The sequence below is a fragment of the Musa acuminata genome, chromosome BXJ2-10 (genome assembly GCF_036884655.1).
Source record: "Musa acuminata AAA Group cultivar baxijiao chromosome BXJ2-10, Cavendish_Baxijiao_AAA, whole genome shotgun sequence".
Lineage (NCBI taxonomy): Eukaryota > Viridiplantae > Streptophyta > Magnoliopsida > Zingiberales > Musaceae > Musa > Musa acuminata.
In genome coordinates, this window is record NC_088347.1 from 29,228,655 (window position 1) to 29,256,510 (window position 27,856).

At 38.2% G+C, this 27,856-nt stretch overlaps 5 protein-coding genes across 8 annotated transcripts; 2 read left to right on the plus strand and 3 right to left on the minus strand.

Annotated features, from left to right (window-relative positions):
• Positions 1-15: 15 nt before the first annotated feature.
• On the minus strand, positions 16-576 carry LOC135625761 (ethylene-responsive transcription factor ERF017-like). Its single transcript, XM_065130851.1, has one exon. It carries the CDS (start codon positions 574-576, stop codon positions 16-18), a length of 561 nt encoding a protein of 186 aa, XP_064986923.1.
• A 1,271-nt stretch (positions 577-1,847) lies between these two features.
• LOC135624990 (FCS-Like Zinc finger 13-like) lies at positions 1,848-3,004 on the plus strand. Its single transcript, XM_065129172.1, has 2 exons — positions 1,848-2,423; positions 2,583-3,004. The coding sequence occupies exons 1-2, from the start codon at positions 1,999-2,001 to the stop codon at positions 2,728-2,730; spliced, it is 573 nt and encodes a 190-aa protein (XP_064985244.1). The 5' UTR covers positions 1,848-1,998; the 3' UTR covers positions 2,731-3,004.
• A 286-nt stretch (positions 3,005-3,290) lies between these two features.
• Positions 3,291-12,901, minus strand: LOC135583985 (oligouridylate-binding protein 1-like). Of its 3 annotated transcripts, none has more exons than XM_065129169.1 (13): positions 12,775-12,901; positions 12,472-12,637; positions 11,407-11,468; positions 10,806-10,908; positions 9,422-9,498; positions 9,281-9,342; positions 9,082-9,169; positions 8,818-8,893; positions 8,710-8,740; positions 8,281-8,397; positions 6,355-6,440; positions 5,845-6,018; positions 3,291-3,814 (listed from the first exon to the last, which is right to left on the minus strand). In XM_065129169.1, exons 2-13 carry the CDS (start codon positions 12,586-12,588, stop codon positions 3,536-3,538), a joined length of 1,272 nt encoding a protein of 423 aa, XP_064985241.1. In that variant the 5' UTR covers positions 12,589-12,637; positions 12,775-12,901; the 3' UTR covers positions 3,291-3,535. The 3 variants fall into 3 exon arrangements, with proteins under 3 accessions (XP_064985241.1, XP_064985242.1, XP_064985243.1); XM_065129170.1 differs by having other exon boundaries at positions 12,820-12,838; XM_065129171.1 differs by lacking the exon at positions 12,775-12,901 and having other exon boundaries at positions 6,355-6,437; positions 12,472-12,768.
• A 3,315-nt stretch (positions 12,902-16,216) lies between these two features.
• LOC135624992 (3beta-hydroxysteroid-dehydrogenase/decarboxylase-like) lies at positions 16,217-23,241 on the plus strand. Its single transcript, XM_065129173.1, has 12 exons — positions 16,217-16,542; positions 19,420-19,509; positions 19,704-19,837; positions 19,942-20,112; positions 20,433-20,555; positions 20,615-20,694; positions 21,223-21,421; positions 21,516-21,612; positions 21,691-21,865; positions 22,367-22,523; positions 22,659-22,725; positions 22,818-23,241. Exons 1-12 carry the CDS (start codon positions 16,305-16,307, stop codon positions 22,952-22,954), a joined length of 1,668 nt encoding a protein of 555 aa, XP_064985245.1. The 5' UTR covers positions 16,217-16,304; the 3' UTR covers positions 22,955-23,241.
• Positions 23,242-23,847: 606 nt separating this feature from the next.
• LOC135624993 (sm-like protein LSM1B) lies at positions 23,848-27,856 on the minus strand. 2 transcript variants are annotated; one of them, XM_065129174.1, is made up of 5 exons: positions 27,327-27,842; positions 25,919-25,987; positions 25,715-25,830; positions 25,557-25,619; positions 23,848-24,238 (listed from the first exon to the last, which is right to left on the minus strand). In XM_065129174.1, the coding sequence occupies exons 1-5, from the start codon at positions 27,385-27,387 to the stop codon at positions 24,161-24,163; spliced, it is 387 nt and encodes a 128-aa protein (XP_064985246.1). In that variant the 5' UTR covers positions 27,388-27,842; the 3' UTR covers positions 23,848-24,160. The 2 variants fall into 2 exon arrangements, with proteins under 2 accessions (XP_064985246.1, XP_064985247.1); XM_065129175.1 differs by lacking the exon at positions 25,919-25,987 and having other exon boundaries at positions 27,327-27,856.

The window sequence follows — 27,856 nt, forward strand, 5'->3', positions numbered from 1 at the left end:
GGAAAATTAAGACTCTTAGAAGTTCCAAAGAGGAACGCTTTCGTTGCCGCCATCATCGTCGTCGTCATCATCATCATCATGGCCACCACCGCCGTCGCCACCAATCCAGAAATCATTGTCCTCCAGCGGCCACATTCCGCCAACCATTCCGGAGTCGAACAAGTCCGGCAACGACTCCTCCACCGGCTCTCCCGACATCCCCAACCCCGAGCTACTCTCGCCTGGATCCACCGCTTCCTCACCACCTCCCTGTCGAGCTTCTCCCTCCTGCGGCCGCTTCGCGCCTTCGTGCGCGTGTCGCACCGCCGCGGCCCGTATCTCGTACTTGCTCAGCTTGTCCGCCGACGGTATGTTCGGCGGCTGGTCCGGGAAGTTGAGCGCCTCACCGGGGCCGCGCAGGCAGTACACGGCAGCGTCGTAGGCCCTCGCCGCCATCTCGGGCGTCGCGAACGAGCCGAGCCACAGCCTCTCCCGGCTGTTGGGGTACCTCGCCTCCGCCACCCATTTCCCCCACTTCCTCCTCCGAACCCCCTTGTACTTTGGCGCCACCCCCTTGCTGGAACTCGGCTCCTCCATCCCCAGACGCAGTACACACGTCATGCGCTGACAACATCAGGATGAAGAAAGCCTGTATTTATAGGAGAGGGAAATCGGAGTGCGGCAGGGTCAGCGCGGCCGCAGTAGAACAAAGTCCACAGTCGCTTACAACAGCCGTACTTGGGGATCTTTTAATGCCTGTGGACGGAGAAACAATATGTCCCACCGGAGAACGACCCAAGCGGGTTTAAGCTTCCACATGCATGGTGGAGATGTACGTACAAGGCCGCAGCATCAAACGGCGAAGGGTCGGCGTGGCTTCGCCTCATGGTTTGGAGGCTCGCCGGCCTTTGGACGGAGAGAGTTGCCGAATTGCGTCGTCTTCCCTAACACGGATGACAAAAATCCAAAACCATGCAATTTTCAACGATTTCGACAGCAAAAGAGTCGATTTTGTATGTTTATGAACGTCTGAAACCATATGATCCTGTCGATTCAAGTGTGTAATTGTTGGAAGTTGAATCGAGGATAAATTCCGGCCAAGAAAAGATCCTTAGTCCCATGCATCGTGGCATGGAATGTCACAGCGGTTATCTCCGGTGACTCTCTCACCGCAAGCTTCGTGTCTTGATGTCTGTATCGACGAGCTATCACTGTTAAAACAAAAGGTTAACATCAATTACTGCTGCATTCACCACAGGCATAATAATAATAATAATAATAATAATATGATTAGCAATATTTGGTCAATCTCTATTATCATCTTAGACATATAAATCAATCAAAGTATCTGAATCCGATCAAAGTGAGCCCAACGAAGGCAATCATCTCTGGCCCACACCAAAGATAGACCGTGGGAAAGGGTGTCAACGTCACGGCCTCACCCAATGACGAGTCCGCGTGGCCTTCCGGTGAAACACGGGGCTCCACTCGGCGTCACGTGAGAGGAGCGAAGCTTGGATGAGCGTGTAAAGTCGCACGTAGACCGGTTCAATGGCATAGAAGGATATTTTGGTCATTCGACTAGTCACTTTGGTACCGTTCAGTTTCGGGTACCACCTCAAACCGACGTCGTATTAACCCCCCGACACGTGTGGGTCACTTGGCCTGCTATCTGTCACCATCTCGCGGTCATCCCGGTCTTCCGTGCAATTCCTCTACTGCTTCAACGCTTCAGTATACGAGCCACCGCCTCTGCTTTTTTTGTGATCTGGACCGTCCATCTATGTATTAGACGGTTTCGATTGCTCATTGCGTTGTAGGCGCTTGTATGTGAAAGCCTTACATGGGAACTCGCAGACCTTTTCCTTCGGCCGTGGTTTTCTGAAGCCAATCGTAAAGAAGCGACAGCGATTGAAGTAGACGTCGACGGGAGACTTGGAAGTCGTCTCCGGAAACACGGAGCGAAGGCCAATTACTCCACCTCTCCGGCCACGGAGATCTGAGACGACACAGGCCGGGATGGTGCATCAACCACGCCCAATCATCGGAAAGCTGCCGGACGCGATCGGTCTCGGTGACCGGATGTGGCTCACCGGCGCAATCCCGAGCCCGACCACCCCATCCGAGCGGAATTCCCTGTATCCGAGGAGGTGGAAGAATAGCGATTCTGGTGGCGTCGGACTAGGCATCGCAGTGGCGCTCGAGAAGGCCGGCGGCGAGAGCCCGAGGAAGCTCCACGCGACGACTTTACCGATCGCGATCGGTTCGCCGAGGACGAGTCGTCCTCAAGTGTGCCCCGGGGGTAGGCATTGGAAGAGGGCTCAAGGGGGTTGTTGTGCATCGCCACCGCCGGTCGCCACCCAAGAGTCCCAGGTGGCTGACATACTCAGCGACTGCTTTCTGTGTGGGAAGAGGCTACACGGGATGGATATCTTCATGTATAGGTATGCTGCAAATCCATGCCTTTCTCAATCATTTATTCTATATCGATTTCAGCTTCTAGCTTGCTTTATTGAGATGATGATGTAGAAATTAATCCGTAGCTTTGATGGATTCGTGATCGATTGTTATGTGTTCTAATCGAAATGTAACTTCCACCGCAGAGAGAAGGCGTTCTGCAGCATGGAGTGCCGATATCAGCAGATGGTGAGCGACGAGTACCAGGAGAAACGTGGCGTTGAAGCCCCGAATCCATCTGGCTCGCCCTACTCCGGCGGCCAACTCTTCTTTACGGCTATCGTGGTGTCATGACTCCCCTTCGTTGCTGAGGCTGAGATCAGGGCATCAAATATTCCGGCATCAACGAGAGATGATCCGTTGCTTGTAGGCGGAGACGTGCGTTCGAAGTATGCACCTTTGTATGTGCATCCATAGGCGTATACGTTTGAAGGTTCGCAAGATTGAGCAAGAATCGTTAGTTGATTTGCCCGAGGAAAAAGACGAGACAGAAATTGTTACTTGTAATCGAAGTTTCAACACCTGTGTGTTTTTTTGCCAATAATTGAACTCGAGACATCTTGGTGAACTCTTTTCTTCTTTGGTTCCTTCTTCAATTCTTCCTTGGAGCATAGATTACTAATGCCACCAACCACACCAACATACACATTTAATACTACCATTAGTTTGGGCATGACGTATCTGCAAAGAAAGCTGGGATGTTTCTAGGTAGAATAAAGCAGAAGAAGCTACATGAATGAGGTCCATGGACATCAAACCACAAAAGCAACACAACGAGATCGTTTATCCAAAGACTGGGACTGTACGGTAATACCAAACCCTAAAAGCAACACACTGAGAATTCCCTCAAGATCTAAAAACAAAGAGATGAAAACTGTATATAAAGGATAGGAGGCTATTCAGGTGGTCTTATCAAACCCTACAGACACTCCATAGGTCTACATAATTGTGCAGTGCCGGTAATACAAGTATACACACGAAAACATTAAGTATAAAAGAAGATATAAGAACAATAAAAGCGAAATCTCCAAGATCCTCGGTCGATCATATGGGTCTGTGGATGCATACGATCATATGGGTCTGTGGATGCATACGATCACTAGTAATACATGAGCTGCTGTGCTGCACCAACATTTTGGAACCCGCCATTGTAGATAGCCTGGCTGTTTCCGGCACCCATCCCCATTGCAGCTGGCTTCAGAGCATGCTGACCCTGAGCATGAATCAGTGCCTGGTTGGCACCCATCTTGCTCAATGCCATTACACGATCATAACCAACGAGGTCGGTTGCAGAGAATCCAGGGAATGGAGCAGCCAAAGGTGGAGGCAGTGGCGTGGAGGCCGTTCCTGGTGCCGTCGGTTTGTTGCCCCAGGAACACTGAAACCAAATCAAGTCAATGAGCTGATCAAACACAGCATTCGTACATATATGCAGTGAAGTCTATATAAATAATGAATGTAACGAGAAGAAACAAAGACATTCAGTCGGATAACATAATTTCATTGATCCATCAGAACATGATTTCCTACAGTGATACAAAAGCCAGATGGTGTGTGCACACCACAGGAGCAATCAAGGCTGCATCATTCAACAATCAAACTTCTTGGAGACTGTGACGCACGAACACTACAAAATAGTTGTCATGTTCATGCGATATTCATGCTAAACACAGACTTGCAACAGCCCAAAACATACCAAGAAACTCGCAGCATCTACACCTATGGTAAACAATGGAATATATGGTAAGACAAATCATTTAAACAAGGCATCAAGAGATGATTAACATTGACAATATCTATTTAACTGCAACTAATGTGAATCGTGGTAGTACTTTTCTTACAATCTAAACAATCTATGAACATCATATTTACGGTTCATAACAAGTATTAATTGTCGTATTCATGACAATCTTTTCCTACTCTTATACTGTGTCAGTGTGCATCACACTATGATGTGGCATGTGTGATTGTCCATGCTCCATTATTTGAAGGATGGTAAAACGACTCAAACAAGGATGTTAAGTAGCATTTTGTAGTTCCAACAGTTAAAGATCATTAAGGTAAAAGGTAGAGTATATTACATAAAAAGATAAAACTAATAACATTAAGAAAACAATTGCAAATACAAGTAAGCGAATTATTTGGATCCTGAATCAGCGGCAACAGCCAAAACATAAAAAATATTTCATCCACGCTAGAAAATGTGATCTTCTGGCTAAAAGAAAAGGCGATTTTTCAATTTAATGAATCAGTGTCATGAAAAAATATATATCAGTGTTTGAATCAACCAATCAAAACTAGAGAAAGTAGGTTCTCTTTTTTCCTTGTTCATTCATTATATGACTTACCCAATCATCAGATTTGAAACTCATTATATAGCACAAACAGATGATACATTCAACAACAGAATTTTTGCCATTTAAGGTATGAGTAGCTAACTCGGATGAGTCATGTATCTACTGTCAAATATCAACTAGTCCAAGGCTGCAAATTAATCAGTCAAGTACATCATCCCATGTCAGCAGAGGACTTAGATTTAACACTGTTCACCACAGGCAAGCTCAATGCTTGTATGAAGTTTAAGTTAATATCGCAAAGGAATCAGCATTGGAAATACCCAGGCTTGCAGAAGAAGACCAACACTGGTTTTCTCAAACATAAGCTTCAATTGAGGACATCCAAATAGTAAATGAACACAGCTTAAAAATTGAATTAAAATTTGCCATAAAAATGAGTCTTGTAAAGCCACAATTTTGAACAGAACCAAAAACTCTGACATTGTATATCCATAGATTCAAAAACATCTAAGCTCCAATAATATATATATATATATATATATATATGTATATATATGTATATATGTATATATATGTATATATGTATATATATGTATATATGTATATATATGTATATATGTATATATATGTATATATGTATATATATGTATATATGTATATATATGTATATATGTATATATATGTATATATGTATATATATGTATATATATGTATATGTATATATATATGTATATGTATATATATATGTATATGTATATATATGTATATGTATATATATATGTATATGTATATAAATACATATATATATATAAATACATATACATATATATATACATATATATATATAAATACATATACATATATATATACATATATATATATACATATATATATATATATATACATATATATATATACATATACATATACATATATATATATACATATACATATACATATACATATACATATACATATACATATACATATACATATACATATACATATATATATATATATATATATATATATATATATATATATATATATATATATATATATATATGGGCACTAGAATTCAGTGTAAATGTACCAAATAATCCAACTATACCTTAATTGGCTTTCCACAAAATATTCGACCATTTCCCATTTGAATAGCCAAAGCAGCTTCAGGATGGCTACTGTATCTCACGAAACCAAACCCTTTATCGCGTTGTATACGAACGTCCTCAATGACTCCAGCACCAAGGGCATGGAAATAGCGGTGGAGATCAACTTGAGTAACCTGTCATTTTTTTACATTTCGACAACTCAGAACAAAAATGACCTCAACAACAGAAAATGCAATTTGCAAAATCAATTCAGACATGATCAAATAATTATGACAAGCACTGAATGGCAGCTAAATCCTCTAAAACAGACTGAAGCAGCAATAGGATACCCACCAAAGAATCAATATGAGCTTTGTGACATGTTGTATATAAATGAGATACTGATACCAGTAAAAAGTTCACATTTTGAAAAAACAAAAACCAATATACATTGGGTTGGGGAGTGACAGTTGAATTGATAGAAGAATATCATGAGGGGAGAGGAGAATGGAGGGAGGAGAGATGCTTGCCTCATGAGCAAGGTTACCCACATAGACAGTTGTATATTGTGGGTTATTCTCTGGACCATCATCATTTGTGTACTCTTGGCCATCTTCTGCATGGTAAAAATAATTATGGCCCGTAAATCAAAATGCTACTCCAAAAAACAAGATAAAAAATAACAGCTAATGTTGAACTATTCTGTCAAGCAATGATCATAAGTAAAACATGCTCGGACTCGGGCAATTGCATCTTGATGTGCCATCTAAATACAAGCTACAACCCATACAATTATTAATTCCTAGTAGATGGGTACACAATATCTTGCTGCTACATTTGAAATGACTATGTAAATATTACATTAGTATGACAAACAACTTACCAGGTACTTTTAGCAGAACATCATCTTTATCCATCAAACAATAAAAAATTGACTGGATAAATCAGGGTTATATATGACTTCACATTTGCAGAAGGTGATGGCTTAGGAATCAACTGGGCCCAAATGGTTTTACCATGAAGCATCACCAACTTTAGATTCTTAGGACTAAAGTTCATCAACAGGCTTTGACTTACTCTATTCTGATATTTTCTTGATCTACTTTTTGCTAATTATTTAAAAAATAAGGTTCACAAACTAGCCAAACAACCAAAATAAATTCTCAATCTTTTCTCTTGATTTGAAAAAGCACATAAATGCTCAACCTAATTCAATCATTTTCAAAGGTAAGATACTAAAATGCTTGGGAAATATTCTAATGACAACCATTTAACAATAACTCCTATGTTGATCATTCTAACATATTTAAAAAAAATCAAAAGCCCATCTTTTCTCTTGATTTGAAAAAGCACATAAATGCTCAACCTAATTCAATCATTTTCAATGGTAAGATACCAAAATGCTTGGGAAATATTCTAATGACAACCATTTGACAATAACTCCTATGTTGCACTAATTAAGAACATCATTCTAACATATTTAAAAAAATCAAAAGCCCAATCTTTTCTCTTGATTTGAAAGCACATAAATGCTCAACCTAATTCAATCATTTTCAATGGTAAGATACTAAAATGCTTGGGAAATATTCTAATGACAACCATTTGACAATAACTCCTATGTTGCGCTAATTAAGAACATCATTCTAACATAGTAGATAAACCAAGAGCAAAAAAAACAATGATGAAATTATCAAAAAAAAAAAAAACTGGCCTGAATATTATATTATCAACCTTGGTACAAAATCAGAACTTTTGTAATGGGTCCTAGGGGCAATTGCTTGTCCACCCCTGTGACTTTACAAAATATCTTCTCAAATACAGCCCCTCAAAAAATTAGGAAACCTATAGACAACCCAGCTATCACCTCCCTTACCACAATTACTCTCAGTGCACCAGTTATATGTATGTGTAAAAAAATCAACAAGGACCAAACAAATCACAGCACCATTAACTGTAAAATGGGGCAAATTACACAATAATCTATCACATCATACTAATGTTGCATAAGTTTAGTGATAGGATAGAAACCACATCAGCATCATGGACTAAATTTATTCACTTGGTATTTCCTTGCATAAGTTTAGTGATGGCGTAAGTGCATCTGGATATATTTCAATGTTCTGCAAGGAAATACCAAGTGTACAGATAATTATTCCTGGAGACAGGGTACACAAACAATTCTCAATTGATGTAAATTCTAAAGCTAAACATATATAAAACCACAAACTTTGTACTGTAAAATCTAGAATGAAGAAGAAAGTCCATTACACAATCAAGGTAGACAAACACCTCAATTTAGTATGACAATCTAACTTAGTGGTTTATAAAAAAAAAATCTGAATAGCTTTTGCCAAAAAAAAATTAAATCAAGGGAAGGTCTACAAACATAACTGTGTAACTCACAAAAACAATATATTGTGTGCCTAGCTATTGCACCAGTTCAACATGTCACCCACCTGCAGATTCATTTGTTAGCTCCGCATTCTTGGATTCTAAATTTTGTTTGTCTTCATTAGCATTAGCTCCCTTCGTAGCCCAATTACAACGGATTTGCCTACTGCCAAGCCACTTGCCTGAAACATGTCAGCAGAAGACCATTCAAGTCAAATTTGCAAACCCATGGTCGTCAGTATCATGAGTTAAACTACAGTGATCATCTTATGTTATAATGTAAATACATCAATAAGTGTTGCCCCATTAATCTTGGTATATGTAATCTATGCAATAAGCAACCACTACAAGATCAAGGTCTTTTTCTCCCAACAAGATTCAAATTGTTAACATCTACAGAAACCAGTAAAAAAATAAGACCAATGTCAAGCAGCCAGCCTAAGGCAAGATGATTGATGCTAGCGTAACAACAAAGTTGTTGAAGAGCAACTTACCAGACAAGTCATTGATGGCACTTTGAGCCTCCTACAAAAAGAATGGTAAAAGAAAAGGTTCAATCATACTAGAGACCTTAAAAGCTGATTATCAACTGATCAACTGACCTGTTGATTTCGGAAAGAAACAAAACCAAATCCCCTTGAACGCCCAGTTTTTTGGTCCCACATAACCCTTGCATCTCTATAGAAAAAGAAAAACACAGGTGCATGTGGTGACACAAGTTTCACATGAACATTTAGAAAAAAAAGAGCTGGTTTGCTAAGTTCTTACATGACCTAAACATAAAAGGCACCAAAAAAATAAAATTAATAAAATACAGAGACAATAATATTATACATATAACAAATACGAAGGTCAAGAAAACTTACGAGCAGCTCGGATATACAGAAAAGCATGCAAACAAGGTGGCATCTGTGACCTCAGGGCTAAGATCACCAACAAAGATGTTGTATTGCCCTGCATATACCAAAAACAAGATATTTTCCTTATGTCAGTGATTTCCAATACAGTATAAGCCAATCTGAACTGAAGCATAAATTTTGAGAAAGAAATTATCTAAAATTGGACCTGATGTGTCTTCTCTTTGCCCACTGGCATATGCCCAATTAACCTTAATAGGTTGGCCAAACCTGCAAATGCATGCAGCATAAGCATGACAAAGTACTAATAAATGGACAACAAAATACAAAATAGAATTGTCCAACTTACAAATGCCTCCCATTAAGTGCAACAATTGCAAGTGCAGCTGATCGGCGGTCATAATAATCAACAAAACCAAATGATGACTACAAAGTCAAATCAGAACAAGCATATTATAGTTAGAAACTAAAGAAATATACAATGGATTAAATATCAGTCTGTATATATATATGATGCACATTACATGTGCCACAATAAATATTACTAACCACGCCAGTATGCCATTGCACTGAAAACAAGACAACAATAAAGAGCAATACCAAGCATACAGCCAGCTACATACATGCCAAGGTTTTACAAAACAAGACCGGGCATGGGATTAGCTAGTGGACAAGGTCCGCTCAGCAAGTGACATTACTTGTATCATTGTTATCATTACTGACAACATTAGTGGTGTAACCGTGTAAGTGACTTGAATTATGTAATTTATGTAATTCATTCATTTAGAAGACACTCCTAAAAGACAACCAAAAAGAACTTTTCATTGGTTTGTCACTACCGGCCAAACAAGTCAAGGTGACAATCATATCGTGCATCCACATGGTACAATGTTGGTACCATAATGATCTAATTGGAGACCAATACTGATACGATGACCACTTAAACTATGGTGAATGCTTTATCCTGCAAGAGTACTAGGATGGCAGACAGAAAAACACAGAACAACTCTCATACAATCAAAGTGAATGAAATGTCGAAGACGTGAAAGATGTGAAAGCGACATATCCCATTCTGCTATAAAGCAAGCTATTTACTGTTGCATCAACATTTAAAACAAACAATGGAAATCTTAACATGCCAATATCCAGGTATGATAAAAAAAAATCATTAATGCAATATTACTAAAATATAAGCTGCCATATATATTGCAGCCAGACAAAAAGGCATCGTTTTGTCATATAACATTATCAAAATGAAAATTATAAACCAAGGCAACCATTAAGAACAAACCAGCATCACACTGTTCACAAAGCAAATGAACATCAATTTAGAAAAGGTTGTAAGCACAAAAGAGCATATTTCTCCATCTTATTAAAATCTTTTATTTCTAATTCACTCAACTTAATGAAAAAAAATATAGAACAAGATATTTTTGCAAATATTTGTAAGCCAAATTAAAAAAAATATGGGATCCATGAAATTTCATATATAACACTGATACCAGCTTTTCACCATTTCATTAGTGCAGAAAATAAGAACTACACAAGTATTCAAACATCGAGAGAATTTTGAAACCAATTTAAGATCAACGTATTAATTAGCTAAATATATCTAAATTAGCCTATTTTTCACACTGATGTCAAAACTGAAACTGGAATCCTAAAGAAAAAAATCCGGGGGAAAAAACACCACAATAGAATGAGTTATATTGAAGAATAGAGAGGTAACCGACCTTCTCTTTCCTAATGAGCTTGCACCCTTCAACGGGACCAGTACTTTGAAAAACCTCTTGAAGAAGGGCTTCAGTAACCTGAAGATGCACATTGCCTACATACCTGGGAAAAAAATATCAGATCATATGACTAATCACCATATGACAACAAACAAAATTAAAAAAAATTCAAAGCACATTTTCAAACATCCTCAAAACACATCACTGATTTTAATGATGGAGGGGCTCTAACATTCTATATTTGCATATAATGACATGACAGGCCCTCATCAAAAATCCAGGTTATTTATTAGAATAGATAAACAAAAAATACTGGCGTATGATATCATATCTCCAACTAACAGGTCCAGAAACAAAAACAGTATCACTATTTCGAATGTGCCATATATAAAAGAGGGTACCAATCAAGATGATTATGAAATTCTATATAACTAAAACAACAATTGCAGAGAACAAGCTAAACAATGGAAAAACTGAAAGAATGGAATCCCCCCCACTAATCCACAATCAAGAGAGGACGTAACTACACTAAAAGAATAAAAGGCATAAATTGTATGAGCAAAAAGATCAAAAGGAAAAAAAAAGCCCTAATGACACTCACACACTGCGACATGTGCTTGGATCAAATCCAGGAGGCAGATTCCCACTTAAGATTGGCTCTATCTGCAAAATAAAAGTGCAAATGAATAGGAAAACAGAAAAAAAAAATAGGCCCCACAAACAAAATAAAAAAAAGAAACTCATAAAATTAAAGTAATCCTAAGCCTAATAAATAACTATATAAATCAGAAAATTCCACCAATAGAACAACAAGCATCTCCAAATACTATCTCTCACTTAAGTTTCCACAATAGTAACAATCATCTTTCACATCCCAGGGATTTACACCAAACTCTAATCCTTTAGCCTTCAATAGTGATAAATATGAACATGAAAAGCCAAAAGAACTAAGTATGAATATAAATGGCAAGGTTAACTAAAAAAGTTACTAATGCTCTTCCCTCAGCATTGCCGAAGACTTGAAATGAACTTGCAAATGAAAATTGAAAATTCAATAATCTTTATACAAACAACTTGGTTGATTCCAGAAAAAGAAAAACACATAAGAAGTATGACGCAATACTATGGAACAATTTCTAGAATGTAAATATGATCCCCCCCCCCCCCCCCCCCCAAAAAAAGAAATGATTTTTTCAAGCAGCAATAATTTATAATAAAAAGATCGCCGCAAGATGCATAGACTCTTAATTACTACGACGTTAAAGCAACAATACGAAGAAATGGAGCAGTCCCAAATGCCCCCAAAGTAAAATTTCAGAAAAATGTAACCGAAATAGAGCTAATCAGGAAACGAGGGTACGGTGCCAGAAAAACCCTGGTTTGTGGATTGCTGCATAAATTTACTACCAAGAACCCGCGAAAAGAGGGAACGACGAACAACATGAAGAAAACCCCAATTTCGTAATCCAACACATAAAAACCCTCATTTCGAGATCCAAGAACCCTAACATCCATCATAAAATAAACATATTCTACGAGCTACACATGGGGAAAAAAATTCAAATTGAGTAACAGAAACTACACACTACGACCAAGGATGAGATTTTTAAGAAAACATCGCAACCGATCCAGAAAAGGGAATTTGAGGGCGAGGCGTGGGATGGACCTGAGGTGCGGCCAAGAGGCCAGGGTGGGGGTAGAGGGACTGCTGCTGCTGCTGCTGCTGGACGAGGAGGGCTTGCTGCATCAAAGCCTGCTGCTGCTTGAGCCTCAGCTGCTGCATCCTTTCTCGCGCTAGGGCTTCCACGCACCACTCCGATCCGATACTGATCCTATGGAGGGTGATAGGATTAAGGTTTACGAGGAAATAAAGACGGAAAAAAATTCAAAAAAAAACCCTCGAAATCGAGGGGGGGAAAAAAGAGACGAAGAAGAAGAAGAAGAAGAAAAGGGGTAAGGAGAGCGCAACAGTGGGTCGAAAAGAAGGAAAGATATCGGCCGCGGATGCGAGTACTTAGAGCATCAGAGGCATGATTTGGGATGATGCCGTCCGATGTCCTCTCTCGTGACATATGTCGTACAACTCCGGATCACGAATTAAAACAAGCCTAATTATAATTGAATTCTCTCTTTGATCGAAGGATTTAAGAATGGGATATATTAAGGGGAAAGATGAGTGAAATATGATGATCTGAGTCAACTTAGTAAATAAAAGGATTAGTCAACTCAGGATTTGACGTCCAAATAAATAAAGAATTTGCTATGGTCCTGTTGAGGTAAACAACTCTATGTTGTGTCTCGAGGCCGACATGACTTGGTTCGGAGCCGAACGACGAGGATCTTTGCTCGGGGTTTCTTGGGGCTGTCGGAGTGACCAATTACGCGGACCACCTGGGATCGTCTGGACGCCCTGGGGAAGGCACCTCCCCCCGCGTCTCGGGGAAATCGCCTTGTCTCCCTACCTGCGCACAGGTCGGGTCGGAAGCTCGGCCCGACCCCTCCGACGATCAAGTTAGAAGATGTGGAGTGGAGTTTGTCGTATATCTTCCTCCTCCTATCGTTTCAAACTTGGGGGTATTTATAAGGAAGTTTAGTGTTACCTGACGTGCCTGCTTGTGGGAATAGGATCATACCTCTAATGGCGTCTGATATTACCGTTGGCGTTGTGTGAAGAACCGAACCGCCGCAGGGCATGGGCGTGCCTCGATCGTCGTTCTCCTCTGCCTCGGCCAAGTATGTTGGGTCAGACGACGACAAAGTCGTTGTCTGAGAGCGGGTGACGTCAGCGCACATCGCGTCGGCATTATTGTCCTCTTTGGCCAGAGTGTCGTCCAGGCGTGACTGACACTGTGGCGTGTCACGTTGCCATTTATTATCCCCATTAGGTCATCTTATTCCACTGTAATTAATTTACTTTCATGTTACAACCCTATCATTTGCATAGTAATTTAAAGGTTTATAGGTATCCGCAAAACCTATATCCACAAATTCCGGCCAGATTAATGATTTTTGGGTGATATCACATATGAATCAACGATCAGAAATAAATCCTGCTTCCCTTTATTAAAACATCAACGGGGCTAATTACAATTTTCTCTTTTAAATATTATATTGGGTTACTATAACTTCCAAATTATTATATTTTTAGTTTTAATAATACCATCTATTTTTCTTTTTACGAAATCCTTTGGTATTATATATATATATATATATATATATATATATATATATATATATATATATATATATATATATATATATATATATAACTCTCATACATCTTACCAAAAGATTTTGGGTCATTTTCTCATTAAAACCCCTCAAAAATGCTATTTATTAAATAAAGTTCCTTTATTGAAATTTTATTTTGATCCACTTTATATTTATTTATACTTAAATAAAATTATTGATAAAGTCATCTTAAAAATTTAGAAATGATATTAACATCACATTTGACTTGAATGATGAAAATATCAAGTGGTTTGGAGTCAAGTTGTTACGCCTGAAAATAAATAATATTATATTTTTGATAATATGTTTAAGTATTTAACATGATAATACATCAATTTTGATATAAATTAACAGAAAAAAATTAGTGAAAGTATGAGGTGATACAAGAACTTCATATTATTATAGTATGAAATGAACCGAAATATAACATGAAAACATAATCTAAATTTTTAAAAGTTACATTAGAATATACATGGTTTCAAAATTATTATATATATATTTTTATTTTTAAAATATTAATTTTTTTATAGAATCTTTATTTATGGAAAATTTTTTTGTGGTATTTGAACATTTAAGACACATTTTTGTGGGATTAGATTTATACGTGATTTATGGAAAAGAAAGAAAGTGAACGAAAACAAGAGACAAAAAAAAATGCAAACTAAAATGTATAATATCCTTAATGTGGCCACAAATCGAAGAAGATAAACAAAGTTCACGTGTGGGCTGAGGATAGCCGCAGAGATCTTCGATTTGCGGATAAGAGGCCTCCATGGGTTGTTGAGCACCCCCTTCTGCCGTCCACCATCGCTGTTCTAATCATTTCCTTTGGCCCAAATCGCATTTCCCCACCCGTAAGTCCCCATCGACTCGAACAATCACCGGAACTGATCCAACTTCCCCAACAGCTCGTCCTCCGCAGAGATCTTCGATTTGCGGATAAGAGGCCTCCATGGCTTTGTTGAGCACCTCCTTCCGCTGTCCACCATCGCTGTTCTAATCATTTCCTTTGGCCCAAATCCCATTTCCCCACCCATAAGTCCCCATCGACTCGAACAACCACCGGAACTGATCGAACTTCTCCAGCAGCTCGTCCTCCGCCGGTCCCCAACGGCTCGTCCAAGTCGATCGTCTTGAACGACTCGTCGCAGCCGGGGCAAATGCCGCCAACGTTAGTGGCCACCTCATTGCCGAGCTTGTCGGTTATGATCTCGGCATCGCAACCTAGGGTGCCTCAAGTGAGGCCGTCGGTCCATGCAGGAGTCGATCACCTTGTCGATGAGGTGGGCGCCGGTGTCACTAGCGAAGTCGCCGGTGAAGAGGGAGTTGTTGACATACTTCGCCTCCACCTTGCGGAGATGGAAGGGTCCACCCGTTGGTTGTCGGGGGCGTCGAGGAAACGGACATGTCTGTTCACTCTCGGCGTCTTCGGAGTGGCTCATGAAGCTACCATTCAATTCGACAACTGTCCCTTTGCTTAAATGGATGAAATGATTAGTTTACCCTTCACTTTGATGCTATACTGCGTTGTTAAAGTTAAAAAGTAAATTATAATAATTTCAAAATCATAGAGACTCCATTGTAATTTTCAAAAAGTTCAAAAATTTAATACTAAATGCGAAAGAATATGATTAACTCGTCCCATTTAAGAAAATAAATAAATTTTCAATAAAGGAACTTTTTCTAATAAAAAAATTTATGAGGGACTTTTATGAGTAAATTACCCAAATAACACATTTGACGATGTAAAAAGATCCCATTTATTTATTTTTTTATAGACCTGTTGTCTTGATCTAAATCACTATACACTTAGACCTTTGCACGAGATTATGACGATGAAGGTGTGCTCCCTCATTTTTATCATCTCATCCTATGTGATCAACAATGAGAGTGCGTGGATCGACCCTTCTATAACGATAAAGGTCCTCTCATCTTATTCTTTTTACAATTGATGATGAGCGATGGACGATGAAGAACTATAATTGAGAGGGTTAAATTGATCAATCTTGTGAGAAAAAGAGTGTCATTTCATAACTTTTTTTTAAAATAGGAATGCTGTGTTAGAAACATTAAAAAAAAAAAAAGCAATTATTTTCGAGAATTCGCCGTGTATAATTTTACCGTATGTAATACCGCGGTTAACCTAAACACAGGTGAAGGAATAAGAAATGACGCACATTTCGAAAACATCACCGAGAGCGAACTCGAATCCCGTAACCCTTTTGATTCGGCCTTCGGGTGGGCGGCCAAACGAAGAGGGGGGAGAGGATGGGCGGCGGAGGAGAAGAGCGGTGGTGCGTGGTCACCGGCGGCCGTGGCTTCGCCGCCCGGCACCTGGTCGAGATGCTTCTTCGCTCCGACATCTGGTGCGTCCGGGTCGCCGACCTCGCTCCCTCCATCTCGCTTGACCCCCAGGAGGAGGACGGCGCCCTTGGCCACGCCCTCCAATCAGGCCGCGCCGCCTACGTCTCCGCCGATCTACGCAATAGGGCCCATGTCGTCAAAGGTACGCGGCACCGTCGCCCCAATCCGCGGTAATGGGTTGCATCTGCCGCCTCCCCATCTTTCCTCTGGGATGCTTGGTTTTCTTCCAGCCGCTGCCGGCTTTTTGGGAGGGCTTGTAGCTAAATAATCTGTTAGAGTAAATGCTTTTTGTTGACATGTCCGTTTTGGTCAAACGCGGAGCTGTGATTTTAAGGAAAAAGCCGTCGGCTCATTAGAAGAAAGATACCATTTTTCTATTGTTGTTATAAAAAATAATATACGTGCTATAAGAGATTTTGTTGATAGATCTTGTTTTATTTTTGGGTTGGGGGCGGTGGGGGGTTCAAAAGTCCAATATGTAGTTTGTAGCTGATCAAAGGTTGACAGAATATGGACCGAACGACATCAGTAAGAAGGAGTTGAGAAGCATGAAAGACCATATCCACTGATCTGTATCATCAGATGAGTAGCAAATGACACCACCACAGAAAGACAATATGTAGTTTGTAGCTAATCAAAGGTTGACAGAATATGGACCGAACGACTTCAGTAAGATGGAGTTGAGGAGCATGAAAGACCATATCCAGTAACCTGTATCATCAGATGAGTAGCAAATGACACCACCACAGAAAGACAATATGTAGTTTGTAGCTGATCAAAGGTTGACAGAATATGGACTGAACGACATCAGTAAGATGGAGTTGAGAGGCATGAAAGACCATATCCACTAACCTGTATCATCAGATGAGTAGCAAATGACACCACCACAGAAAGATGCATGGTCACGAAAACTAGGACCAAGGAATATGGTGTTTGGCATTGTAAAGAGAAAAGCATCCTAGTCTCCTCTTTTGCTTTACCTTATTTCAAAATTCATAGAGTCAACTTTACAAGAAAAACCATGCATTTATAATAAGTCCTGTCAGGGAGAGTCAATGTGCATAGTAAGTAGGAAAAGTTGCTAATACATCAGTGAACATGCAGCTCATTTTGGAAAGAAAAAAACAGTTAGGTGTAAGTACCGGTGCTGTTTCATTGTTTGACTTGCTTATGTTGTTGGGTTTAAAGAAAACTGCTAGTTGTGGACTTAATAGGGTTCAGTGAACCAAAAGCATGCTGTTTTGCATTACTTTCATGCATCATTTGGCAGAAAAGTTTCCAGGGCATATAGACTTTTGAGAGGATCCACCATGACAGCCTTAAGATACTGTTTGGTATAATGTCTTTTTTGACTTGATATACTTTTGGAAACATTGTTTTCAAGAACATTATATCATGTAACAGATCGATAATGGTTTAGAACTTCTGGAAATCCTGATGGTGATTCATGGAGTGTATGAATCATGACGTATTAATCCATCATACAATTTAACATCTCTAATAATATATCAGCAGATATCTATAATCTAAGTTCTCTAACAAAAAAATATTATACAAAGCCGGGAAATTTCTGTGGACTATGTTTATCTATGCAATTTAGGATTTACAATTTATATGATATTAATTCCATTTTGAAGACTTCAGCAAGCTCATGATACACATCTTCTAATTTTCTATTATTGTATCCATGATCTAGATTATTTCAGTTCAATCTAGAAGGCACTTAGTTCAGTACAATAAAACCCCCCTCTCCTAGCAACAAGCTTAATATTGGCTCTATCATGTAAATGCTATTTGTTTCATTGTGACTCTATCTTAGCACTTTTCTTGATCCATCCATATAGTGTTATTTTGACTCTTGCACACATCCCCGAGAATCATGACTCATATCTACCAGCGTGTCAAATAGGCATACAGATGCGGGACACTTAATAAGCTCATCGATGAAATGTCAACCTAGGAGACATGCTCTTAGTTATACATAGCTGATATGAAATAAAGAAAGTTCTGCTGCCAAGTAATGTATTGACCCTATGGTGTTCTGCTTTGGACTTTGTCTTCCTATTGTTTATATTCTAAACAACATGACAAGGACCCATCCCTTGAAATAATTTATATACAACATCATGCACTTGGTTATAGATTTAAGTATCATCTGGCATGGTAACAACTGAAGCAAATGCCTTTGGTTTCTAAGATTGACATATTGCATTTTCGCGACATTAAAATGTATGGTTTGATTATAGTTTTGAAAAGTTAAATTAGTTAGATTTGGATCCAAATTTGATTATTGTGCTTTCCTTCACATTTTAGCATTTCAAAGAGTTCAGAATATTTCAGTCCAAAAGTTACCTGGTGACAATATTATGTTTGGAGGGCTAAACTATTCAATTATGTGCTAAACATATATCTGATCTCGATGTGTATGCTATGGCTTCGGTAATCTACTTTTTCTAGCTGTAGATCATCTTATTTTTCTTTGCATGTCCTGAATGTATTTTAGGAGATTTTGGTTCCTAGTAGAAACAAGATATCTAATTATCTTATTGACAATTATTAAGGTATCTTTTCGATAATTATCAATGATTAAGTACAATGTAAACATCATCATTGTTTGTTGCTTAGATCCCTTATTTGTCGACTGTGAGTACACTTTGATTTTCTGGAGCAATGTGATGTCATAAATAGTTGTTCATATGATCTTGGAAATGCTAACCTATTTTGGAGAGAAAACAAAGTTGCTGGAGGAATGCCTGCAAATGCAAACATGAAGTCATAGGAGAAGTGGCTATGAGACTAGGACAAGAGTAACAGGACAAATAATTTTCTTTTCTTTTTTTCCTTTGTCCATCGATGTTAGGGTCTAAAGTATCTTTAAAGCTACAGAAAAACTGCAAAGTTGTGCAGAATAAGTAATACATTTTTATCTATTTCTAATTTCACCAGTTTCTTATACTTATAAATATGATGGATGCACTATTTCCCTGTCTTAGTGTTTCTTTATAATTCCTTTCTACAGCATTTGAAGGGATTGAGGTTGTTTTCCATATGGCTGCTCCTGATTCATCCATCAACAACCACCAGCTTCATTACTCTGTGAATGTTGAAGGTTAGAAGTTAAGTGGTTCTTGTTAATTTTCACGCTGTTATTTGTCATAAAGAAATTGGTAGGCTGAGTAAAAACATGTTATAAGTGGCATTGGTGTACAAGTTCAACACACTGTGGTACTATGGGAGTCTGTTTGAAACCCACCAAGACTAATATTATTTCCCTTCTACTAAGAGGTACTTGCGCATTTGCAGGTACCAAAAATGTTATTGATGCTTGTATCGAGTGCAAAGTTAAGAGACTAATCTACACTAGCTCTCCTAGTGTGGTCTTTGATGGTGTGCATGGAATTTTCAATGGGGATGAAACAATGCCATACCCAGATAAGGTCACATTGGAAATCTTTACTTTGCAATATTGTATGCCTTTTCTGTTTGAGATTTTTTGTTTTTCTTTATCTTTTTGACTCTTGGAGTTGTTATGTTGCACCAGTTCAATGATTCATATTCAGAGACTAAAGCAGAAGGAGAAAAACTGGTTGTAAAAGCTAATGGTAGGAATGGGCTTCTGACATGCTGTATACGCCCTAGTAGCATCTTTGGCCCTGGTGATAGATTGTTGGTGCCATCACTAGTTGCTGCTGCAAAGGCTGGGAAGGCTAAGGCAACATGTTCTAACTTCATACTTCTTGATACATATTTATAAAACAAACTTGCTTGATAATTCCTTTGATTATGTTTGAGGCTTCCAAGAGTGAAGTTTTTAACTGATAGGCTTACTTTTTCTAAGGTTCATCTTCGTTTTCCTGTAGGCCAAATTGATTTATCTGAAGTGAAAAATGCATATGCCTTTGTCACTTTTACTATACTTGTTTTTTCACCGGTTTTAATAGTATGAAGTCTTATGGAATTAGTATAACATAAGAGGTGTCATTCAATTTATGAACTTCCGTTGACCATTGTCTTCTTTTTCTTCTCTATCAGTATATCATTGGTGATGGAAATAATGTCTATGACTTCACATACGTTGAAAATGTGGCACATGCTCATATATGTGCAGAGCAAACTCTAGCCTCTGAAGTGGGTGCAAAGAAAGCTGGAGGACAGGTATGCCTTTTGTTTACTTAAGTTCTTATGATGTTTCTGTGACATACCTTTTGCTGCAGGCCTATTTCATAACAAACATGGATCCAATAAAGTTTTGGGAGTTTATGTCACTGATACTTGAAGGTCTTGGATATAAAAGGTGAATATGTTTTTTATAATTTTGTTCTGCTCACATTTTTAGGTGTTTCAAATCTTCTGCAAAAACATAGTGGAGAAGTATAATTTAGATTAAAATCTGTTTGCACATTATGGATTTGAAAGAATCAAAGAACCATTTTGAATCTAAGAATCAATAAAATTTATGGAGTTTATGTCACCGATACTTGAAGATCTTGGATATAAAAGTTGAGTATGATTTTGATAATTTTATTATGCTCACATTTTTAGGTGTTTTAAATCTTATGTAAAAACATATTGGAGAAGTATAATTTAGATTAAAATCTGTTTGTGGATTTGAAAGAATCAAAGAACCATTTTGATTCTTTGTATTTCTCATGTTATTAAGAGCAACTATAATGAAGAATTATGACAAGTAAGTTAAATCATATGTCTTACTTTCCCTTCTCCGTCCTCCCCTTAGCTTCTCCGATCCCTTTTTCACAAACATTCAGGAAGATGGTTCATCTTCTTAGCGATCAATGATAATGCTGAGTTTTCTTTATTGCAGGCCTAGTACAAAAATTCCTGTCACTTTTATGATGCCAATTGCTCACATGGTAGAGTCGACATACAAGCTGTTGTCTCGGTATGGAATGCCTGTGCCCCAGCTGACACCATCAAGGATTAGACTTCTATCCTGCAACAGGACTTTTAATTGTTCAAAGGCTAAAGATCAGATTGGTTATGAGCCTATTGTGTCTCTGAAGGTTTTACATATAAGTTCATATTCTTTTTTTATCTTTTAGGTGCATCTGCACCTGTTAATTATTCATTATAAACTGCTTCATCATGTGATTATAGGATGGCCTGGAAAAAACGATCGAGTCATACTCTCATCTGAAAGCTGAGCATAAAAAGACAACATCCAAAGCTTATCTCTATCTGGGAGGTGGAAAAAGTATGGATGTATTACATGAACGTATTGGCGATTTAGTTGCTTGATGTTACTGAGTGATGCACTAATTCTGTGTTTCAGTTGCCAACACACTTCTCTGGAAAGATCAGAAACAGTCGGTCACAGCATTGCTACTCTTGATTGCCATCTATTATTACTTATTCACAAGTGGATATACGTTGATTACAGCAATGGCAAAGCTTCTCTCATTTGTTGCACTATTCTTGTTTATTCATGGTGCCTTGCCTAAGAAAATGTAAGAGCGTCCTGTTTCTCTGCATCTTATTGTTACATATTTCACTATCTTTTAGTATTTATCTATTTCTTTACTTGTTGTGTGGGACAGTGTATAACCATGTCAAGTAGATTATCACTCAAAAGCCTTCTGTTGCATTAAGGAATTAAACATAAGTTGATGATTTTAGTCTTTTAGACGTAGAATAATTAATCATTTTCTAGAAAATATATGGTTCTTAATTTCACTTTCATCTATAACAAGAATGAGTATGTTTCAGTTTATCTGTATAAAATTTATCCAGTTTGTTGCTAAAACACAAGCACCTTTATTGGGCCAGTTGATCTCATCGTGTTTCATAACTATTCTTTATGATGTCACTGGAATAACTTTTGACAGAAATAGATATTCTCATTTTATCCTAAGACATTTTGATTTCTGTTGGCATTTGCAGCACTTTATTTGAGTTCTCACCATATACTTTTCTTCTTGATGGATCATAAGAAAATATTGTGTGTGCAGATTTGGGTACAAAATTGAGAAAATGCCACCTTCATATTTTAACATATCAGTAGAGCAGGCACGTAGCCTTGCTTGTTCAGCCACTTATTCATGGAACAATGGAATTGGCATATTGAGATCTCTTTGCAAGGGAAAGGATTGGTCATTAATGTTTAAGGTGTGTAATTACGTATTGTTTGCATATTACATTTCTTCTTAATTTCCCAATAGTCTAATGTGATCCTACTTTTCTCAATCACAATCTTAATTTCCTAGTGCTCACGCTGTTAATGTTCATGTTGAAATCGAACAGGTGATTATCTTCTTATTAGCTCTCAATGTCCTGGGCACGACGTCACTGCAGACAGTATACAAAATAGGTAAAGATGATACTTCTTTGCGCTGATGTCCAAGAACATTAAAATGATGCTAACCATTGATATAACAAAGAAGATCTTTGCTGTTGCCACAGGTGTCTTTATAACTTTCTTTGCCTTCTATGTTTATGAGAAATGGGAAGATGCAATTGATAGTTATTTTAATGATGCTTTCTCGTACTTACTAAGGCTGAAGTCTGAAGCAACCCAGAGGCTCTTGAAGCACAAATGATTTTGACCAGTATTGGGTAATGTTGATCTCAGACATCATGAGAACACATGTTTAAACTTTTGTTTAAAGTCTGGTTTCATGCACCCATTGGTTCTTTGCTGCATGTTCTTGTCGATGATGGGCGGTTCGTTCATCTGACTCATTGTCAATCATCCTGTTTTGCTGTATTAAACCGTGGAGTTTTGCAGCTCATCTACGGTGACTGCTGCGAATTCTCCTATTGTGTGATCTGAAGTCGTGGTTTGATCTGTTTGTTGAACCTTAAAGATGTGTTGTTTTTGTCGCAAGTTTCTTTCCCAGTTATTAACTATTGTTTATGCAACAATAATTATTGATGGTTCGTTGTTGTAGTATACGTGATTTGTCGTTAAAACCAGCGAGTTAACAAGATGAACAATCCACAACTCGTTAAAGAACGCGGTTAATTGGGAAGACAGCGTTTGATACGGGATGAAAAATGCATGAAAAAGTTCAATCTTTTGGATGTTGCTCATTTGTTGATAAGAGCTCGTTATCGAGGACAATAACGAAAGTGATAATGGATGCGCGACATGCATAGAAATGAAACTCCGATGCACACCACATGGTTAACTATTTGGGTAATTTCATATTAGATTTTTCGAAGGTGTGACACATTTATTTGTAGAAATTTGTCTACTGTTCCAGGACTGTTGATAGAAGAAAAATTCCTAAACCCAAGCTTGTTTCATCTTACAAAAGTGACGGCACCTGCCAACCTTGGTCTATGTAACACCTTTAACATGGATATACATAAATGATACACTTGTGTGATCAAGATGAACAAACATTACATTAATTGTGGAGATAGAAGAGCTTAATATTAGCATTAGATTATGACAGATCTAAATTTTATATACACAAATCATCAGATGTGTCTACACAAAGGTAACCTGTTTTAATTGCAAGAACCATTCCAACAGAAGTTGCACAATGCTAGTCATCGTCACTATAACAAACTCCACAAATCCAGGAGAATATGAAACCTTGAAGTCGTTAATAAATCACAGTAGGAAAGAGCAATGGTACAGACCTAAATTTCGACTTAGCAGCAGAACTAGAGCAGCTTAGGGCAGTAAAAGGGTTTTATGTTGAACTCAGAAAGAAACCGCGATAAAAGATGCGGACGAGATGATTCAAACACATCAAAATGGTAATGGATATGGGCGAGGAGGGCAGAGCATGCCGTCAATCCAGATCGAGGAACTCCATCCTCTTTCTCATGGACCCTTTCAGATCAGTGGCATCCCTTTCTGCCTTTTGTGCCTGTCACAAGAATACACCACAGTATAATCACTGAAAGAAAAGCTTCAAGCATACTTTTATATGATAAATGAGGAACATGCTACTTCCACCGTCAACATGTAACAGAAGTGTATGAACTACTGGCCAAACATATCCTAATTATCAACTGGGCCTTGGAAATGCGTCATGGAAAACAGGTGCAAGAAGTGCTTTAGCAAGCTCCTAACAATGTTCCAGAACTGTGCACATAAAGCTTGTTCAAATTCTTAAAAAGCACACCATTTTAGTGCTCATCTTTGAGAAGCTAGGTTTTGTTGATGGCAGTGGGTATGACATGTAGTGCTCATGGCACAATTGTGCTTTCACGAAATCTCCCACCACATAGATAACAGAAATGCAGCCAACAAAAAGATTTCATAAATTCATGATGACAAAGGCTCTGATACCAAATACACTGCAATAGATGTCATGTGGTGGTATAGATAAAACTCCTGAAATTGTCTTTCAACACGCTTTATGGTCCACTCTCAGGAGGAAACAACAGAAAAGAAGATATTATTATAAGAAGATAATAGGGAAAACCAATCAGATGCGAGTACATCTAATCTGACTGTTTTCAAGTTCTAAACAATATTATTTATGCTATTGCAGCGCACACACAGAAGACAAGAAAATAAGATAAACATACAGGAATCATAAGTGAAAGCAGTAATAACTACAGATTAACAGCAGTCGAAGCTCAAATTTCACTTACGACCTCATATGCATTTTTCATTGTCACTCAACAGTGTGCCATAACGTTAAGGGTCTAGAGTGGAATTCTAGGCCAATTAGAACTTTTGACATAAGAAAGTACAACACTTTCCTTCATCATAAACACATAATCCTACAAATCCTAACATTTGTATCTTCCAAAACTGAACTCATAATATGACTGACTATCCAAATTTAGTCACTACACAAAATAGAGTACATGACTATAGTTTTATGGAAAAATAGGTCTAAAAATTTGCTACTAAGATTACGCAAAACAACAATGATGGACATGGAGAAAATATACAAAACAAGGGAAAAATAAAACTAAATGTACAGTAGTTAGATGCAATCAAGTATTCAACTCCAACAGTATTTAGACACAAATCCACCTACTGGACTATAAACAGGATCAAGTTGGCAGAAAGAAAAGAAATATGCAAAGGAATGCACATAAAGCACGCACACAAGTTAAACGGTAACGAATGCAGAGGCATCCAGAAACATCACATGAAAATATAATAATGCCTCTAGAAGTATGTAGAACAGTAAACTTATCCAGATTAGTCTTAAATATGGTGCTCACTCTTCTAATCTCTGCAACTGAAACACAAATCATGTGGGCTGGAATCTCCTCCCTCTCCAAGTCCTTTTAGATAATGAGCAGTGTACAGTAAACAAAATGGTGTCAATATTAGATTCAACATATTAAAGTCATATAAGCATCAAAAGAGACATCAATACCAGTTCTCCTATTAAGACAACATTCTCCCCACGGATCACATAGAGGCCTAGAGGAATATCAGAATAGAGATCACCTACAATCACTCGCTCACAAGCACCTTCAAGAACCACATTTGCTGTAAACAATCAAAATTCACTCTGATAAGCATCTCATATTGCCAGAGCAAATGCAACACAGTTTACAAATAAAGGATGGAAGAATACCAAATTGGTCAAAAGAACGAAGAACACCTAGAAGCTTTCGCCCATCACGTAATAATACAAGAAGCTTTTCTGTGAAAAATAAAAACTGTCCAAGTCACACTCTCCGTGCATCTAATAAATTGAGTGGAAGGATTCCTCATTTTATTATGAGATAACAGAAACTGGTCCATGATGACACTGAAGACTAGAGGAAAAATGGTTTGTTTTCTCAATGTTAAGTGTGAAACATCGTTACAATTGCTTGCAACCAAACACATATAAAATGGTGACAATAAAAGCTACAGATCAACACCAAAATATATCATCATTGTCCTTGCTTATGTCCTCCAGAAAGGGCACACTGCATATTGAATTAGCTCCTCTGCCTTTAGAATTACTGCTAGTAAACACTTCAAACAACCAAGCAAACCTTGGAAAATGTATCGAGATACTTGAAGTGGCCTAAAGGTAGATGGATTCTTGCAGATGAAAATCAGGGCAAGGAGAAAACATATCAGTGCTTAAAGACTAACCTTATAACCAGAGAATGCCTTTATTATCATTGCCTAGTGGAGCAGCTGCAGTATCCCATGGATCACGGAAATAAGAGTTTCAGTTAAAAAAACATCTAATTATCATATTCTTTGTGCGTTGAAAACACGATAAGAGAAGAATGAGATAAGGAACCACCTTAAGTAATAATTTGCATTTAGTTTGGTTGTTATCTGGAAAGGTCATACACTTCATTACCCCCATGAATTATAATTTGCTAGTTTAACTAAACACTGAATTAAAACATACAGCCATATCCTGTTGTAGGGTTCCTCTTTCACAACCTAACTCAAAATATCATCAGAAACTGCATTATGTAAGAACCTAATTCCCCCATATGTCTGAATTCATCCTTCAATAAAAGCCTACTCACACGCAATGGGCAGAATATTCTTTGAGGATCCACTTTATCCTAATAACTACAAACATCGACTTTATCAGTTGGAAATTTTGTCTAACACAAGAACACACTTTGACGACTATTCTTGCAGAAAAAGGAACGCAAAATAATTTGCAGAGGTATCATAACTACGGAATCTGTAGATCAACATGAAACTCATGTCGCCCTTAAAGAAAAACCACAACCAGACAAACCAAAGCAATATATTTTCTAACTAATTAAAACGAAATAGCAAACATAATAAAAGCAAAGCTAATATAACAGAGGTCAACAAAATTGGAACTTTCAACGAAAGTATGAGTAAGCAAGTACATAGATGTAACAAAAAAATTCAAATCCAAAATGATAATAAGAAAATTAATACTACGATTTTCTCACTAATCCATTACAGATATCTATTCAAGAATAAATTTACAACAAGAAAACTAGCTACACAACAAAAGGGCAAGAAGAAGAAAAAGGTAATGACAAACTCACTGTCAAGGTAGCTCGCTAGGGAGGTGGAGAGAAAGATATCTTCTGGTCCCGCCCACGACATTGCAGCCCAACCCTTTCGGCCTGTTAAAAATCACCGAAAAATACCCCCGCACTTTCTCAAATAGCATTGGCAGCCAAAATACGCCGACTGCTGCGCCGTCCCTACCTCACCCTCCGCGTCACCCCCGAAAACTCAAGAAAAAAGCACTCTTTGGAACCCAGGCCCCGACATGCCACCGGCGACAGCCGTCGGTTCGAGCCAAGACACCTCGAGATCCAACCCCCCGATCTGCAGAATCGTAACCCTAGCCGGAGACCCGAGACCCCTCTTTCTGCCTTGGGTAGACAGATCGAGGACCGGAAAAGGAAAGAAGAAGAAACCCTCTCCTAGTTTCTCACGAGGATTAGGGCCTTTTTCTCTTCCACTCGGCGGTGGATGAGACCCTGCGATCCATTCATCGGTGCGTCACCGATGCAGTCAGATTCTTAGCGTGACGAGACGCAACAGTGACCAGACACGGAACAGCGCC